The sequence below is a fragment of the Danio rerio genome, chromosome 4, assembly GCF_052040795.2.
Source record: "Danio rerio strain M-AB ecotype USA chromosome 4, GRCz13ab, whole genome shotgun sequence".
Classification (NCBI taxonomy): Eukaryota; Metazoa; Chordata; class Actinopteri; order Cypriniformes; family Danionidae; genus Danio; species Danio rerio.
Genome location: NC_141024.2, coordinates 21,080,754 through 21,101,290, shown reverse-complemented (window position 1 = coordinate 21,101,290; position 20,537 = coordinate 21,080,754). Strand labels below are relative to the sequence as shown.

Sequence of the window (20,537 nt, the reverse complement as noted above, 5' to 3'; positions counted from 1 at the left end):
TCTTCTAGGAAATACTGTGAAGTGGGAAATATTTGAAAATGAATAAAAGATTGCAGGAGGGCTAATAATTCTGACTTCAACTGTATATCTGAACATTGCGTATTTGAAGAGCATCGCTAAGCACACATTTCTATGTGAAATTGAATGGAATTGGAATCAGATAGCAAACTAATAAACAAAGTGATATTCATAAAAAAGGTTAGCAGAATTTAAATTCCTAAAGGAAATAATACTCTATAGAATACTAGGGTGAACTTAAAGGGAAATTACTTTAAATGTCACCTTGACACCATTTAATATCAATGGTAACCAAGAAACAGTCATCTATAGTTTGCTGATGAAAACTGATACATTTAAGTAAACTCTAAAAGGCCTGTTTGAATGAATTAAGGTGTTTTTAGAAATATTGTATTGTGTGCTTTTTTACATTCAACCTCATTTTTGCACTCTCAAGTCTATTTTCTTTTAGTTCTGTCTGCTGCTTTGTTAGGAACCTGATAAACGGGATCTTCATTTGGCAGCACCGATGGCACTTCCCCACTCGTTGCTTCACTTACTGCTACATTTTGGCTACAATATTGGATCGCAGCATACTCTGTGGTAAGCGAAGAGATTCCTCTGACAAGGTTTGACTCTGGTCTGTTGTTTATGAAGTTAATAGTGGAATACTGTAGGTGATCTCGATGATTTTGTGTTGGGGCTTCGGCTGATGACATCATCACTTTATTGGCATAAAAAGACTCTTCCCCGTTGTTCACTGAATCAGCCTAGTGGATGAAAAAGAATAATCAGTAGAGAGCTTTTATGCATAAGAAATGTCACAATTGTAATTATATCGATTATTACTTTATTTAAAAAAGTTTGTTTACAAGTTTGACATATTTGAGAATAAATAGAGTTTGATATAACATACCACATCAGTCCGAATAAGTATAGTTTTATCAGTCCTTTGAGTCCTGTTTCGTCTGCAAAACCAACCATAATTACAAACGTATAACCTCACATATTTCATTTTTTATTTTATTGCTGACTTTTATTTCATTACATTTGAATTTTATTGCTTTTTAATACTTAAATAAAAGTATATTATATGTTTTAGCTTTTAATAAAAAAAATTAAAGGATATGCATCAATATTTTCAAGCAGTGATGGTTTAAAAGTATTTTTCTCATGTGCTGCATTAGATTTGAAAAAGTATTGGAAAAAATTGTTATAAACCATGAACCCAACCAGCATCAAGAAGAATCCCAATATTACAAACGGTAATTATAACTTAATGCAAATGATTAGTGGATGATGAAAATGAAAAAAAAAAAGACTATGTATTCAACAAATTTGAGAACTTAACAATGAGGGGGAAACTATAATCACTTAAAGCACTATGAATTACAAAATAAATAAAATAAAAACAAATATATTTATGTTGTTTTTCTACATTTCTATTTTTCCCTTTATAATAAAATAAATAATGTTCTGTTGTACAACATAAAATAAACAGACTCACAGACTCAAACAGTCTTAGTTAATTAGTATAAATATGTATCTTGTAAAATACTACTTTAAAAAGTTGTCAATATGGTGTGTCTAGTTTACAATGTAGAGAACATGTTAAAGTGCTGTCGAGTTATGGCAATTGGCATTATTCTATGCTGACTAAAAGATACTGAAAAACAAAAGGTTGTACAATAGCTTTACTGTTATAGCAGATGAGAATGTGTACTTACTTGCAGAGCAGTATTGAGGCCCATAAGATCACCACAAATAAAGTTCCAGCAAGAACTCCAATCATAAGGGAGTAAATGTTAAACCCTATAAAAGTGACAGTTCATATAATCTCCCTGTGTTTCAAGCCAATATGTTATTATGTTTCTTAACTAAATTATGTACAACTAAAACAGATTATTGTAAAGCTGGGACTTACATTCATTTTCAGTAATGAAAACCAAATAAAACAGCTGACTTGCATTGCCATGAGCATTTTTACTGACACACAGCAGAGAGTTGTGAGTAAGAGACTGTAGAGAGATGACGCTCCTCAAGCTTGTGTTGCTCAATCGCTTTTCACTGATGAACGTGTTTGGAGAGTTCGAGACGAGATGTCCAGACAAATGCCACTCCACCTCAGGATAGGGATTCCCATCAACCTCACAGAAACACTCAGTAACACCAGTACTGGTACAGCTGGAGGAGCTGGAGATTTGAGGAACATCTGAAAGGCAGAAAGATTTAAGTATGGTCAGTATAAAACATCTGGAAACTTGTCTTAAAAACATTTATATTGGTGTATTAAAGAGTATAGAATAGATGAGTAGATTATGCTTTAGCCACACAAAACTTAATTTTACAAAATCTACACTAATCAGATTTTAGAGTTTATTTCAGATTGAGTCTTACAGTAAAACCGTACTTAATTTAAAATAATTCATTATTAACTTATCTTTTCCCTCTAATTTTTAGAAATGACTTAATGTAAGGGTTAGGCTTAGGGTAAAGATTACTGCACTTTTTTTTTTGGAAGGAATGATGTTCAGTGTTCAATAAAATATTTTGACCCAAAATCAGAACGTAACAAAGGTAAATAAATAAATAAATAAATAAATAAATAAATAAATAAAAACATAATTTGAAACTGTCCCTTCATCTAAAAGACAAGAAATTAAGTGTTGTCCAAGCAGCAGTCAAACAGTTTTAACTTTGTAAATAAAAAAGTGAACATTTTAATAACTGGCAATACAGTATGTAATATGTACAATGTGTACTATTTTGTATTAAAATCCAAACACAACTACAACAGCTACTGTATATATTATGCTCACTTATGTACTTAAATTATCCCAAATGTTTGAAAAAAAAATTCAATTCCAAAGAAACAAGCAATTTAAACTAGTGACACAGATCTTGTCCTGTGTCTCCATGTTAATGACGTCTCACACATCAGTTGTATGCTGTGTTTTAATACCCTAAAATGTATAGAGTATGATAAAACAGTAATGCTTCTTCTCCACTTTATCCCGACCAGAAGCAGAAGACTGTGACATAATAAAAGTTTCACTTTTTATTTCACTTTTTCCACATCACACTTGTCTCTCATCAGAAATAGACCTTTTGCAGAGAGGTTTTCATTTTGAATAACTCCACACAGGTGCTTACACTGAACTATCATGCCATTATAAACTCACTGCATTTAAATTCTGTTTTTTGTGTTCAAAATTAATGATATTCACTGCCTGATTGAGACACAATATAAAGTAGGTCTTATGCCAGACAAGAATCTCTACAATAAATTTAATTGTCCTATGCTATGTCTTAATTGTCCTATGCTATGTCTATATATATATATAATTTGTTTTACCACAGTATTTTCAGTGGATTTTTCTAATTTCTACATAGCTTGTTTAAATAGCCTTTCGAATAATTTTACAGTTGTAAATGCAAAACGAATGCTTGGGTCTATTGGTTTAACTGACTATATTATGGCTATATTTTTTGTATAACACAAAACACTAAATTAAGGCAGTAAAGATTAATTTAAAAACATCTGAAGTAATATAAAACCCCTGTATACTTTACTAATAAGAAAAAAATAACTGATGAGAAACTGATAAGCTATTTCAGTTAAAACCATCAAATGTGTGATGGAATTCTGAGTTTGTCAGTTTTACACTGTAAACCAGTGTTTCCAAACCCTGTTCCAGTACACATTTTCAACCTCTTCCTAAACAAACACACCTAAATCAACTCAGCAGAACATTAGAAGAGAATCCATAACCTCAAATGAATGGGTCAGATAAGGGAGACATCCAAAATATGTATTGTTGGTGTGCCTCCAGGAACAGAGTTGGGAAACACTGCTGTATACTATACAATTTCTTGAAATCCCTTCCGAGAACCCTAAATATAACATTACATTTTAAGATTAGATCTATTATAGTTTTTTATAGCTCATTTACTAAGGAAACATACTATTAACCGATCAACAGGTTTAAGATTTTAGTCCTATTTTCGGAGTTTGACAGCCCCATTCACTCTCGGTGAACAATGTACTAATAAACTTTTGTATTCCACAGATACAAAAGAGATTTTTGATTGAGATTTTGTGCTATTACTCACACTGGATGTCGAGCATCACTGCTTTTGTCTGGGTGCCATGTTTGTTTTGAGCTGTACAGATATACAAGCCACTGTGTGATAATGCCGTCTCATTAAAGGTAAGAGTTTCTCCAGTCTGCAGCATCTCCAACTGTCCTTTAGTCTCTCTAGACCAGCTGTAGATCAGCACTGCAGGATTTGCTTCACTGCTGCAGGTCAGAGTCACTGAATGGCCCACCAACACAGAGTTAGAGGGAAAGACAGAAACTGAGGTGTTTTTAGGGGAATCTGAGGGAAAACAAATGCACAACATAAAATATATTTCATAATGATATGAACAACAAGAACAAATTGATATGAATTACTTACACTGCACATGTAATGGGATGCTGCTTCGAGCTGTTTTGTTGTTGTCTTGCAGCTGGTAGCTTATAGAGCAGGTGAAAGTGACTCTGTGGTGCCGCGGAGCAGCAGTGAAGTTCAGAGCAGAGACGACAAGCTCCTGTAGTTTGCTGCTCTCACTGAGGAGGATTTTGCCAGCGGAGCTCCATGTGAGAGTTGCTGGAGGAATAGAGCAGAGAGTCTCAGCAGAGCAGCGCAGACTAACAGATCTGCCCTCCAACACCTCCTGCTGATCCTGCAGCTCCTGCTCATCCTCATACAGCACAATTCGTGGATTCACAGGAGACTCTGAAAGACACACAGTGATAAAGTCAAATGATAATGATGACATGGCAAACGCATTTCAAATATTTTAAATAATAGATAAATTAAAGGTTCAAAACACTCACCAACGACATTTATGGTGGAGAGTTTTTTATTGTAGCTGTATTTCAGCCCAATACCATTTACAGTACTCTCAATTCTGAAGTAAAATTTATTATTGTGATCTGAACCAACATTATAAAAGACAGTGGTGCAGTTCTTCTCATGTAGTTTTTCAGACATTGTACCTTCGAAATGATCAGCTTTGTGATGTTTAGAATGAAATACTTCTTTTTTTCCATTGAACCAAAATCCTACAGCATTTTCTTCAGTGAGGTATTTATCCATTTCTGGAACAATCTCAAATCTGCACTCTATAATCACACATGATCCACTGAGAGCTTCAATCTTCTCTGGCAAGAAGATGTCATAATCTCTACAGTAAACACCTAATAACACACAACACAAAGCTTTTACAGAAATGAGCAGGCACAAGCAGAAACAACAACACTAAACGCCAACTAGCATTTCAATATAAAATGGACCTAATTTATATTTCATTTCAAAACATAATTATAAACATCATATTACAAAAGTATAAGTGAAAAGAGAATATTAATAAACATGTATATAATTTGTATAAAATATTTTAATTAATGTCTAACAGTAATCAGATTTGCATTAAACACTGCAAAAAGGCAAAAAGGCAAGTTAAAGTATTAAAGACATTATGTCAAAGATTTCTCATCTAATAAAGTGCCTTGCCAAATATTACACTAATGCTATACAATACTCATGAAAGTAACAGAAAAAAACACTCACCTTGTAAGAGAAAGACAAAAATGCTGATTTTCTCTGCTAAACCCATTTTCCCATTAAAAGAAGGTGAGACCTAAACGGAGGTCAAACAAACAGGTTTATCACAAAAATGATGCAAACATTAATTACATATATAAATGTTGTTCTGGATAGAAGCAAATGGTCAATATATATCTTAAATATTACAACTCCCTTTACAGAAGAGAAAGTTTGTGCAGGTCAATCTTAATGCACATCCTTGAAAGAGAAAACAACACTATTTTATCTCATTTTCTTACACAGGAAAAAGATATTGCTTCATATATCAGACAGTGACTAGTTGTGACAGAGAAAGTTTGTCACAGGATGTATATTAGATAAGGTTAAAGTAAAAAAAATAAATAAAATAGTGCTTCCAAAAGCAGTAGTTTTGTAAGCTGGTTTCCAACAGATTATTTTCATACTACACCTTTCAATGGGATTTCTGTCCTTTAACATTAAGATTTTTGTTGTACAGAATATCTTCTGATCTCCAGAGCTATGTAAAGGCAGTGCAAACATGATTAAAGTAATGACAAAAATTTTCAATTGAAATATCAACAAATTCATTATTCTGCCTTGTTTTTTGTAATTTAATTAAAAAGAACTTGATATCTTTATATAATATTTTTTACTGGGTCAGGTCTTATTTTTACTATTCAGAGTTTTGGTGTATGCAACTTAATATAGAAAATAACTTTAGATATGGAACTCACTTTGATAAATGTTTACTGGTTTAAAAACTATCCACCCTCATTTTATTAAGGAAAACACCCTTAACATAAATAAAATGTTACCCCACACTTTTTTAAGCCATTTGCCTGGTAACTTGTTAATTTTAGGCCAAAGGTGTTCTTATTTCTTAAAGAAAATACAAACAGATCTAAAGCTCTATGAACAACCCTTTACAATCAATAGCAGAGATGAAGCTTCAAATGTTGGGCCCCCTAGTCACACAATCAAGGCCCCTCACAAGACCTAATTAAACACTGATACATTTTTACTATTTTATATATACATTCACACAGCAAGATAATAATATAAAATTAACATTAACATATTTGCCTATACCACCTGTATGACATCCCTGTCCGTAACAGGGAATGCAATCAGAAGGTAAGCAACTGTATCACACCATAGGATTTCCTAGAAACTACATAAAATGTGCAGCAAAAAAATTAGTTTTTAATAACTGTTGAATAAAATGAGTGATTTACAGACTCTCAAAGAAAAGAAAAAAATAAATGCTAAATACAAATTCTACTTATAAATACCTTAAAGTAATACAATTACAAACATATTTCATGGAGAGATAAATGAACAGAAATGAAATAATCAGTAACTATAGAATCGACACATCTGGAAATAATAAAACAATAACGTAAGCACAGAATACATCTGTATTAGTAGTACAGAAATAATACTACTCACTATTGAAGACGGTTGAGAAATGTTTGATAAATCCTCTGAATTTTGGCAAATAGCAGAAGTTCACCGTAATGTCATGAAGTAGACAGGAAGCAGCAGGGCTGTGTAAAGAAGACAGACACCACACTATCAGTGTCACTTATTGCACCTACCCCTTTTATGGTACACAATAATTACCACAGAGCAATCTATGCAAACATATTTCCATCATGACAAAATTTGTGTAACTAAATGCCACAGTCTTATGATGCTGATATAGAACTAGGTCTTATAAACTACTTCTGTAGCCAACATGCGTTTACATATTTATGTATGATACTGTACTTTGATCAAGTTTACAGTGTGACCTTGACCAATTTTACTTCCTTATAACTTTGTTACTGAAATGAAATCCCTATTGAACATTTTAAGAGCTTTTATATAGAATTTTCTGTTGATCATGATTAATGTGTGCATGTATGCTCTTTGCTCTATATGCTGAATATGGTGGGAGTTTAACTATGCAATCAACTAAAATGTCCAAAGTGAAAAATACTGAATGTATCTTTGAGAGCAAGTGATATAACCATAAAGCAAATCAAATATTAACTTAGTGGCACGTTTGTGTTGCTTGTGTGATAAGCTATTTTACAATGGGCTAGAAAGACCTAATGGAACTAAACTGTAGCAAGATGATGATGATAAATTTAACATGGCTGCAATCAACATTTAGCACAAATTCAACATATTCAGTTCAATTCAATGACAATCATACTCCAATCATATAGATGCTGATTGGTGGGGTAATAAAAAGTTTCACAATATACATTTTTCTGAATCTTTTATTTATTTACTTATTTTTTATTATACAGCGGAAATAATAGTGCAGAATATAGGCTAATGCAGGACTGTAAAACATTTTTTGTATTTTTGTATTATTTATGGAGAAATATCTTTTATTTGGTTTCTACTCTGCACATATAAATGCTCTAAAAGAAAAATCTGAATATGAGACTGGCTACATGATGTTGGTAAGTCTGCATTAATGTCTTTTATGCTTCAACATGTCAACATCAGTTAGAATAAACTTTTTATTTCAATGATCTATTGTAAAAAAATTAAAAGATGATTGTTGCAAGATCTTAAAACACAACAGATGCCCAATATTAGAATAATTGTAAAAGGATTTATGTGTACATTAAAAAAACCAAAAGATTACAAAATAAATCAAATAACATTTTTATATACAATATAAAAAAGATCAAATAATGTTTAGAAAAAAAACATCGCACTACCATGCTCTATAAAAGACTAAGTAAATTAAATATACATTACAGTGATTTTATTAGATAACATAAAGAGATAACTTAAATTATTTACGTTTATTAAAGTTTATAAGAAATAGTAAGTGATGTTAATTTTAAAGAGAGAGAGCACATTAATATAAACGGCATAAGAGCATATAGAAAAAGATCTAAAATCTAGGGGCCAGATAAAAACTAATTTGTTAATTCAACAAAAAGTGCTGTGGAATGTTTGCGAGTGAAAACACTGAAAATGCAGATTTTAAAAGACAAAGATGTAGCAAATGATTGGACAAGGATGCCCATCAGTGGCTGGCTGCAGAATATATCATAAACCCTGCATTCTCCATTTCAATGAATGGAACATGAGACAAACTGCCAAGTGACTACAGATATAAATTAGCTTTATAGCTAACTCTGGCATATGTCATGTTGTACATTGTCCCTGTAAAAATAAATAAAATAAATAAATAAACTTAAAAAGAATCTAATTACCCTTACAGCAATTACAAAATTACCCCATGATGATTCCATGGTTCCAGCTCATTATGACTACTGCATGACTCCAGCATGCTACAGTCTTTTGACCAATACAGTATACCAAGAACAGCACAAAAACATGTTTTTTAGGGGGAATTAATGTTTAAATAATGTCTTCTGTCATCCCATATGATGGAGAAATGTTTGTCCTTTCAACCTCTATTTTTCTTTGCATTGTTCCTTGTACAGCATTTATCACATTGTATCAAATGGAAAAATGATTAAAGCCATTTTTGGGCTATAACAATAACGCAATTTAAAGGGATAGTACATCCAAAACTGAACATTTACTCACCATTTACTCTCTCAAATGGTCCTTTTTTGCTGAAGACAAAATAAGATATTTTGAAAAATACTTGAAACATGTAACCTTTGACATTAATAGCAGGAAAAACAAATACTATAGAAGTTGATGGTTACAGGTTCCCTGCTTATTTTTTTTTTTTTTTTTTTACAATGTCTTCTTTTGTGGTAAACAGAAAACAGAAACTCTAACAGATTTAAGACAATGGAAGGTTGATTAAATTACGAGAGAATTTTCAGTTTTGAATGAACTATAATTTTCTTTAAATACCATTAAACCGACGACCACAAGCCATAACAAGGTGTATTGCATTATTTACTTAATTACTCTTCTATTTAAAAACCATTAACCACCCCACCCCACCCCCATCCTCCAACCTTCAGAAAATGCAGACAATAGAATTTTAATGACAAATAAGGTATGTGCTAATGCCAACTGTTATTAAATCTGGCCCCTATTGTAAAACTTTGTGTGTAATATTAAAGCAATGTGTCTATAGTTTATGCAGTTACTCTGAAAGGTCACCAGTGTAAACTTCAATGGTACTATTATCTTGACTGCTACTGTAGCAAAGAAACCATATAGAAAACACAAAAAATATATTAAGTGTCCAAAAACATATTTTGTTCACTGTAGACATTTTAAGATGGTTTATAAGAAGATCCTAGTTGGGCAGCTCGGGCTGATGACATCATGACTTCATTGACATAAATCGGCTCTCCGTCATTGTCCTGTGAAACAGCCTAATAGATGAACATCATTATTAGTGGAGAGAGTTTCTGTATGTGTAAGAGTATCTGTAAGTGCTCTATTGTTTTTTTAAGGCTGACATGTTTGAGAAATAATGAGTATTTGATATCACGTACCTCTTCAGTCTGAGTAAATGCAGATTTAGTGCCCATTTTAGTCTTGTAGATTCGTCTACAAATATAATCCAAGATTAAAAACATGCTTGTACCTCATTCACTGGACTTTTACTATTACCCAGCGGACACCTTGTCAAAACAACATCAAATTGACATTTAGTAGGATTTTAAAATGTTGATGTCTATTTGTAAAGGGTCTACGGATAAAAAATAGCCATTCTTGGCTAATTCTGGCACATTTTACAGTAATGTTTATTAATGTGCATTGACCCTGTAAACAAATAAATTAAAACTAAAACTAAAAAAACATCCTCACACTATCTTTTTGACCAACAAAATAGCAACATAAAAAGTATTGTAATATAAGAGTAAGTTTATTCATCTGAAAGCTTTAATTCCAAATTAAACTTCGTATCAATACAATGCATGTAAACTACGTTGAAGTCAAAATGACGATCACAGGATAACCAGTCCAGATTGACACTGAAGTAGTCAACTGACATCAAATCAGTGTTTTTAATGTGTTTTTATTGTTGTTTTGAAATCAAGGCAACCACCAGGTACTCTTACGTCACTACACCTGATAATCAAAGAGTTACTCACTTGTAAAGAAATGCTGAGACACATAAGATCACCAAAACTGCCCCAACAACAACTCCGATGAGGAAGGAATAAGTGCTGAACCCTGTTAAATCAATAAAACACACAAATCTCTAAAAATTGCAAAATGAATATTAATTTTTGTGAAATAAAATTTTATTTTGCTAACAAAAAAAAACTGCAAAAAAATCAATCAGTGCAAAAAAAAATAATAATAATAATTAAAAAAAAAAAAAAAAAAAAAAAAATATATATATATATATATATATATATATATATATATATATATATATATATATATATATATATATATATACATATTTGCAATAAAAAAAAAACATTTGCAAAACATTTTATAGCATTGCCTTTACAAAACCCGCCCAGTCAATTGCAATGCTCATTTTGATTTGGTTTTTAATCAACTATGAGTTTGTGATGCTGTTTTCACTTTGTACTTCACGTTTCTGTGCGTTTCACTTTGTGGTCTTGATTTGACAAGGGGGTGGAGTCAAGGCAACTTGGCCGTTTACGGCAGGCCCATACCTACTGGGCTGTAAGACTACCTCGATGATACTGTGTCTCCAGGTGATGACGTCGCTTAAATGGAGGAAGGTCCATTCCATTGACTGGACTGGTTTTGTAAAGGCAATATTATAAGAAATGTTTTGCAAATATGTATAGTTTTTTTTGTTAATTGCAAATATTTTATTTATTTATTTATTTTGCACAGCCCGATTTTTATTTGTAGTTCATTTTTTGTTTGCAAATTTCATTTTTATTTTTCAAAACTTAATTTTCCCTTTGCAGTTCTTTATTTTTGTTAGCAAAATCACTTTTTTGTTCTCAAAAATCTTTTTTTTTTGAAAAAAAAAAAAAAAAAAAAAAAATATATATATATATATATATATATATATATATATATATATATATATGTAATATTAATTTAATAATTTTTGCATTTATTTATTAAATTATTTGTTTATTTATGTATTTATTTATTTTTGTATTTATTTATTTATTTTTACTTTTTAATTTATTTTTGCTCAATACTACTTTTTGTTTGCAATATTTTCTTTTATTTTGCAATTATATATGGCCCTAGATTGACTCTATACTATATAAATAACTGAAAGAAATTTACATGAAGCCTCTGTGGAAACAAAATTCATGTGAAGCTGCTGACTTGCAGAACCATGTGAGTTTTTACTGAGACACAGCAGAGTGTTTGTGTGTGAGAGAAACTGCTGTAGAGAAATGAAGCTCCTCAAGCTTGTGTTGCTTAATCGCTCTTCACTGATGAACGTGTTTGAAGAGTTTAAGACGAGATGTCCAGACAGATGCCACTCCACTTCAGGAAGGGGATTCCCATCAACCTCACAGAAACACACAGTAACATTAGTACTGGTACAGCTGGAGTAGCTGAATATTTGTGGAGCATCTGAAAAAGAAAGAGAATGATATTAAATCTATAGATTTATGAGTGTCTTATGGAGGAGAAGAGAACAGATGGTAGTAAAAGTCCTACACTGCACATGTAATGTGATACTGCTGTGAGCTGTTCTGTTGTTGTCCTGCAGCTGGTAGCTTATAGAGCAGGTGAAAGTGACTCTGTTGTGCCGCGGAGCAGCAGTGAAAATCAGATCAGAGACGATGAGATCCTGTTGTTTGCTGCTCTCACTGTGAGGGATTCTGGCAGTGGAGCTCCATGTGAGAGTTGCTGGAGGAGAAGAGCAGAGAGTTTTAGCAGAGCAGCGCAGACTCACAGATCTGCCCTCCAACACCTCCTGCTGATCCTGCAGCTCCTGTTTATCCTTATACAGCACAACTTGAGGATTCACTGGAGTCTCTGAAACACACACAGAAACAAAGTTAAATAATAATGATGACATGGCAAATCATTTTTAAATCTCTAAAATAATTAAAAATAAATAAATAAATAAAATAAAGTTTAAATCACTCACCAGCAACATTTATGGAGGAAGTTTTGAATATATATTTGTATTTTAGTTTGCCACTCTCAATACTAAAAAGATATGTCCCATTGTGTTGTGAACTAACATTATAAAAAATGGTGGTGCAGTTCTTCTCATGTAGTTTTCCAGACATCTTCCCTTCAAAATTATTAGGTTTTGGATCTCTGGAGTTAAAAACTTCATGGCTATTTTTGAGCCAAAATCCTGTAGCATTACTCTCAGTGAGGTCTTTATCATATGTTTCATTAATCTCAAATCTGCACTTTATAATCACACAGGATCCACTGAGAGCTTGAATCTTCTCTGGCAAACTGATGTTGAAATCTTTACAGCAAACACCTAATAACACAAATACATTTTAAAGAAATGCACAAGTACTTTTCCAGACATAAACAAGCACTCTTTAGTGCCTAACATTTCATTTTTTTTTTCTAAGACATTATTTCAAACAGATTTGCATGTAAATCTACAAATAGCCTCTAGAAAACTGTTCTTAATATGCATAAATACAGATACTATGCCCAAAAAGAAAGAAAGAAAAAAAAGAAAGAAAACCATATATTTATAGCCATAAATCTCACCAATCCTGTAAAACATATTCAAAAGACTTTTTACTATTCACTTTATTTTACAAAAATCTTATTAACGCCTTATATGGTGAAACTAAGGAAAGAAATACACTCACCTTGTAGAAGAATGGCAAAAATGCAGATTTTCTCAGCTAAAGCCATTTTAACATTAAAAGAAGACCAGACCAAAATGGAGGACAAGTCTATCAACAAAAACATTTTTTTTTTTACTTTTAAAACAAATTATTTTTTAAACAAGTATACTTCTCAAGTTCTCATTATCATAGGAAGCAAACAATTCGTATTAAAATTGAAATGAAAACCTTATTGTAAATCAACTGAGAAAACAAAACCTTTTTTCAAGCAAGAAAACAGTTTGAGTGCACAAATATGAGTGCTTAAAATATGGATAGATTTTAATGTTAGTCTGAAAAACTTAATCAAACTAATCAAACTTCTTATTTGCCTTCATAATTTGTTGTACTTTTTTGGGCTAAAGGATTATAAAGTGTCCTTTCTAGCTTTGCAAAGATCTGCATAAACAAATTTTAAATAAATAATAATTAATAATATACACACATTAGCTATTCCCTCTTTTGGGTAAAAAACAAACAAAAAAAAAAAACAATAAAACAACAAAATGTGCCTGCCTTCATTATTATTTTGTAAAGAAACCTGCTTAATGGGAGACTATCACGTGTTTGCAACATTGTTATTTTAAACAGCTAGTTTACAATCTTTTCAGCAGTACATCAGAATGTAGAGACAACAAAAAATACTTGTATATGTAGGTATCTTTATACAGAAAATAAAATGTCAACATTAAATTTACCTTGATAAACGTTAGCTGGGGTAAAAACTGTATCTTATTTCCTCTATTTAAACATTTAATTCAATTTCCCTGTAAATTTTACATTATTAAATATAAAGTAAACCTTTATAAACTTAAACTTCAACCAAACATGTTTTTATTCAAACCTTGAAATTCAAGGAGGTTAAAAGGTCTGCAATGCTCAGGTGATCCAGATTTAGAGGCCTGTAAATCACACAAAATAATGTCAATTATTGATAATGTAAAGACAAAGAGTATAAGTGACTGAAGTGAAAAACTAATTCACAGACTTTCAGAAACAGAAAGAACCTATACTGTACTTGCCAAACTCGAATTCCACTTAGTAGTAAAATTACAAATATTATTTGTGAGATAAATGAACAGGATAAAAAAATCCAAAACATTGGAAAAAATCATGAAATAATCATATCATTAAAATATCATTAAAAAACATTATCAAAATATTAGATCTTTAAATTAAGTTACTCACCTGTGAAGACAGCTAAAAGTTAAATCTTTAAAGAGCAGAAGATCACTGTCATGACATGAACTAGACAGGAAGAAGCCTTGCTGTTTGAATATACAATGATTAATAGTTCACTTATTACACCGACAAAAATAACTAATCAAAAAACAGAGCAAACATATATGCAAACATACTGAAAAGGCAATCAAACATTCGATGACAACCCAGCTTAGTAACAGTGCAAGTGTTCACAGTTTACCTTGTGCAGGAAATTACATAGAAAAATTAAAATACCTTGTCTAAACACAAATATTTAATTAGAGTATATTTTATATGCCTTTAATATGACTAAAACGCCTTAAGTTGTCTGGGTCATTTGAATATGTGAAATCATATTATTAAATTTATATATGAACACTTTTATTTTAAAAATATTTACTCAACTTTTTGCTAAGACTTTCTTAAAAGGTTATGCTATTTGCTCTTATTGCAGACCTAGTGGTTACTTTATGACCCAATTAAATTTGCAAAGATGAATAAAAACAAATGGATCTTTGAAAACAACGTGAGTGCTGTAACAATTTAGCCATAATGCAAAACAGATTTCGTCAGAAAGCTGAGTGATTGTGATAAATGTGTGATAAGTAGTTTTACAATGGGCAACATGGAAAATAAGTTGCAATTATAGTATGTTGTCTATGACAATAACTTGAAAATGGCTGGAAAGTTATGTGCGAATGCAAAATTTCATAATCTACATTTCAAAAATGAAAAATGAAATTCGTGCATCATGTGCAACAACAGAAATGGCATGGTGTTGTAGTTGAACTTAAGCATTGTTGGGTTACTTCAAACAAGTAATTAATTATTGATTATTCCAACTGTTTTTAAATTACTTTTCTATACTATTTGTTAATTTAATTACTCAACATTGAATTGAAATACTTATTATTCAATACTATAAATCCTTATAAGCATCAAAGAATAGGCAATATAAATTCATTAAATGAAACCATATTTCATAAATATAATTAGACATAAAAATTCCACAACATTAACTAATATTTTACTAAAGTAATTGTTTATTAAACATGTGCAGTTGTCTAACAAATGTAACTTTCCTTAGTTGAAAAATAGGATTTAAAAAATGCATCCCTGCTTCTTGATTTATTTATACAGAACTGCTGAATTAATGTACAGTATTAAAGCAAATACAATACAAGTAACTGAAACTTTTATAATTTTCAAATCACAACTGTATGCAGATGGTTACTCATTGCCCCAGCAATGACTCAGTGGAAAGAGTAAATACTGAACCTTGTTAAATCATTAAAAGACATGATAATTGTGATCTAGTCTGCTGGTATCAAGTAAATATTTAGCTAATCATAGCTGACTAATTTCAATAATAAATTAATGAAATACAATGCTTAGGTGATTTATTTCCATATATATATATATATATATATATATATATATATATATATATATATATATATATATATATATATATATATATATATATTATTGTTTAATGCCAAATAATTTTTAAATATTAATAGTAATAAAAGTAAGCTTAGCAGTTTTTATAAAATGTAAGTGGCTTGAACATAAAACAATCATGCTGCCCTGCCAAAAAATTAAGAATTGTGTTTGTATAGAAATTTACTTCATTCAATATAGAATTACTTCATACTGCATATTATGTCTAATTTTGCAATAGAACAGTAGATCTCCATTTACATATTTGTTCAAAATTGTTCAAATGAAAAGGATAAATTTTGTCAAATGAGTTACATACTATAACAAAAAAGCTATGTGTATCTGTCACACAAAGAACCAAAATTGTCATTTATGAACAATATAAAAGGTAACACGAAAGAACTCCACAAGGGTGAAAAACAAAATATAATTAACATAAATGCACTCAAAGCATACAATAAAATAAACACAAGGCAACAAACAGAAAACCAGAACATGAAAAAAACAAGCCGGTACAAGACAGAACACACAAGGAACTTAAATGAGGACCCCTAGCTGAAATAAATAGCACATACAAGAGAACAAATAGAACATGGCAAATGTAGTTCATACACAAAATGAAAGATAAGGTGTGCACTACCCTCTAGAGTCCAAATTGGGCACTGCCACCAAGACAGTATCTTTCTATCCGTCCGTCTAAAAATAAAATGTTTTGAAGTGTGGAGGGCATTGACTAAAAACACTGCAAACTTAGAGAAGATTCAAAAGCATCCTAGGATAAAACATGTGCACAGCAGAAAACATTGTGCCAATCAAAGTGACAGAGCTTAGTTTAGTCATCATATTGAATTTAGTACGGCATTGGTCGTCAATTACATCGTTTTACAAATCAAAATTACATGAATGCATCTACGGTCAAAAATCTTACACTATCTGATTAGAAGAAGCAGTTGCAGCAAGGCAATTTAACATTTAATCTATAAACCGTGATAGCCGCGTAAATCTAAAAAAAAAAAAAAAAAAAAAATGAGCAAGTAAAAATGGTCACTGTGTGTAACAGATTTAAATTTGAATCTCCTCATTCCCTGTATATACATAGGGGCTGTGCACAGCAAACTTTAAATTAAATATGGAGTTGAGATCAACAAAGCTTGGCTATTATTTACTTATATGTGCAAGTGCTAGGGCAAACCCTCAATCTGAACACTTTCACATGAATAAACTATTAATGTCAGCATGTAGCAATAGCATCTTGTAGAGGGCGGGTTGTATCAAGTACTAGAAAGCATTTCATTGGTCAGAAGATTTGATAAGAAACTGAAGTATAAAGTGATTTAAAAAATCTTTGATTCAATTGGAAAGTGACAAACCTAAAGATTTGAATGTTTATATGTTCTAAACAGGAATTTTGTCAAAGATTTACAGCATACTAGCTTATAGATTAACATTAATATAAACAATCTTTAATATTGATTTTACTGGGACTTTACTAGTACTTATTCATTGGCTACTAGTGGTTATTCTTCACGTAACCAAGCTTATTGTTCAGTTACTAGTACTTATTTATATTTATATATATATATATATATACACACACACACACACATATACATACAGTATACATATATATATATATATATATATATATATATATATATATATATATATATATATATATATATATATATATATATATTTATGTATACTGTATGTATATATATTTATGTATACTGTATGTATATGTGTGTGTGTGTGTGTGTGTATATATATAAATATAACATATAATTAAGTGATAGTATAATGGCAGGTAATTTATCAAATTTAATTGTAGAGAAATTTTTTGACTAGTACGCCTACTTTAAGAAACTAAAGTTTAAGATTACAACTTAGCAGATACTAATAATTTTTAAATTTGCATTTCTGCACAGTGTGCTAACAGCACATTCCATATTAATTAGTCAAAAATATATAAGGGAGATTAAACAGGCAATAGAAAGACAATGTTTTGTAATCTAGTACACTAAACTTAGTTTATTTATTTGTAATTAAAACACTCTAATTTTGTAAACATACTGTACCGAAGTGTGTTTTGTGTAATCATACGAGTGAATCAATACAAGTGCTAATACTATCTTAAAAGTCTTACTGTGTGAATTTTAATATGTGGCCCTTTACACTTTATGTGGTTTAAATGTGACCGCCTTAATCTAAGCAGGTATTAGTTGTAAGGAAAAAAATAGTGTATGGATTTAATGACAACATGGCTTGCAAGAGAAAGAGCAAACATCAGAGCTGAATTGCTAAAAAAACTACTCTTTGGCTACTCAATTGTTTGTAGACAAATTAAGAGAAACATGCTTAAGCAGAAAGAGACTTATATTAAATGTCAGTAGTTACTCTGTTTTGAGTAGTAAAATCTCATAAAAGAATGTTGGGACACTGTGTACAAGGACCATAGGTGTCTTGGTGACAATTAAGGCCACTTATGCCCCTAGTGGGACAGAAGGTGAAACTGCAATCCTAAATGCTTACATTTTCCTTACTAATGAAGATCCTTGAAATTATTTTAAAGATTACAGAAGATTAAGAATAACATTAATGGTAGACCAAATAAATCATTTTTATAGTTGCAGTGACAAACTAATTGAAATATGGTTGAATTGCTCACCTCTGTATTGTTGTGAGTCCTTGAATATTTGCAGTTAAAATGAGTTGAAAAGGAGTTTCTAAGTTTGTGTAAAAAGAGGGCAACAGGTCAGCAGGTCTCATATGTGAACCAGATTGCATGCCTTGTTATCCCACATAACACAGTGTAATAGATAACAGATTTCTAGGTGGATAATCCCATCATAGGCTAGACAGATTTCACATGCCATACAGCAGATAAAATCACCTCAGCCAGGCATTTAGTGCTCACACTAATCCACTGTTTTGAGCTTTATGACAATCTCTCTGTGGACACGTTTGTACTCAGGGAGGTCAAAATGTTTGTCTCTCTTTCTGAAATTTAACATTACCAATGCATGCATGTGTATTACATTATCCAGGGCTATGATAATTAGCAAAAATAAATAAACAAAAACCATAAAACTAGATTATTTAGGTCACTTGAAATAATAATAATAATAAATTGGATAAACACTACAAGTAAACATTTTATTAATACTAAGAAAACATTTGTCACTTTCAATTAGCTTAACTAAAATAACTAAAACAAGAGCATAAGAAAGATACTTTACAGACTCAAACTAATATATATATATATATATATATATATATATATATATATATATATATATATATATATATATATAAACATACATACATAACGTTTTTTATATGAACAAATTCAAAACTAGTTTCAAATGTTTCCTCAACTATTGATTTCTTAAACAATATACAGTATACTGTGATAGTTTGCAGAGGATATGAATGATTTTGTCACTTGATTTTGTCACACCATGTCACTTTTTTGGTTCAAATATAAAAGCTGAGAAATATCGTTTCCACGATGATATCTCTTTTACATCTTAAAAAACCATGATGATATCTTATTATCTTTGAAAGAAGCCTGTGTCATTTCTGGGCAAAACAACAACAACAACAACAACTTGCTGACTAAATAAAAGTAACATTAGGTCAGAATTTGACAGGGGTATATATATATATATATATATATATATATATATATATATATATATATATATATATATATAATTGCAATAAAAATATATTCATATTTGCAAAACATTTTTATAGCATTGCCTTTACAAAACCCATCCAGTCAATGGACCCGACCACATGGTTACCTAAAAAGGAAATCAAAATGAGCATTGGAATTGACTGGACGGGTTTTGTAAATGCAACGCTATATATATATATATATATATATATATATATATATATATATATATATATATATATATATATATATATATATATATATATATATATATATATATATATAATATATTAATTGCAAATATTTTTGTCATTTTTTGCACTGCTTAATTTTTATTTTCAGTTCTTTTTATTAGAAAATTAATTTTATTTCACATAAATTTAATTTCGCTTTGTGATTTTTAGACTTGTTTATTTATTTATTTTTGCTCAAAACTTTATTTTTGTTTGCAAAACTTTATTTTATTTTGCAAGTATAAATGGACCAAGATTGACTCCATATATACTGAATTATAAAAATATATATAAATGAGATAAAAGAAATACACTCAACTATTATTATCAATATTATTATTATATATAATAAAGGCTTACTATTTTTATGTCTCGGAAAACAATAATGTATTAAATTGTTAAAACATTATGTAAAAAGAAAACACCAGTTTAATAAATGCACTAATAAATAAACAAACATTAAATCAACAGCTTAAAGACTTAATAAAAATACGAAACGCCAGCAGATCGACGCAGTGTGTGTGGTTGTGTGTGTGAGTCCACTTGTTCGGTCGGGCTGTGCAGCTTTAAAGCGCTCGCTCTCTCGCTCCATGATGCCTTGCGCTGTCCCGTTCTCTCGCGCGCTCCCTGTATTTACTCGCGTGAGAG

The 20,537-nt window shown here is 30.6% G+C and overlaps 1 protein-coding gene across 1 annotated transcript in view; it reads right to left on the bottom strand.

Annotated features, from left to right (window-relative positions):
* zmp:0000000650 overlaps positions 1–12,983 on the bottom strand; it is a gene marked incomplete at its 5' end in the record, with an annotated part of 32,719 nt that extends 19,736 nt beyond the window's left edge. Inside the window, 15 exon segments of the mRNA XM_087247694.1 lie at positions 459–767; positions 914–965; positions 1,725–1,809; positions 1,922–2,209; positions 4,111–4,377; positions 4,459–4,779; positions 4,881–5,243; positions 5,617–5,686; positions 7,063–7,122; positions 9,831–9,929; positions 10,053–10,107; positions 10,656–10,737; positions 11,794–12,090; positions 12,178–12,498; positions 12,614–12,983. Coding sequence (XP_087103820.1) covers positions 459–767; positions 914–965; positions 1,725–1,809; positions 1,922–2,209; positions 4,111–4,377; positions 4,459–4,779; positions 4,881–5,243; positions 5,617–5,686; positions 7,063–7,122; positions 9,831–9,929; positions 10,053–10,107; positions 10,656–10,737; positions 11,794–12,090; positions 12,178–12,498; positions 12,614–12,983 — 3,039 coding nt within the window.
* Between the last annotated feature and the right edge of the window lie 7,554 nt (positions 12,984–20,537).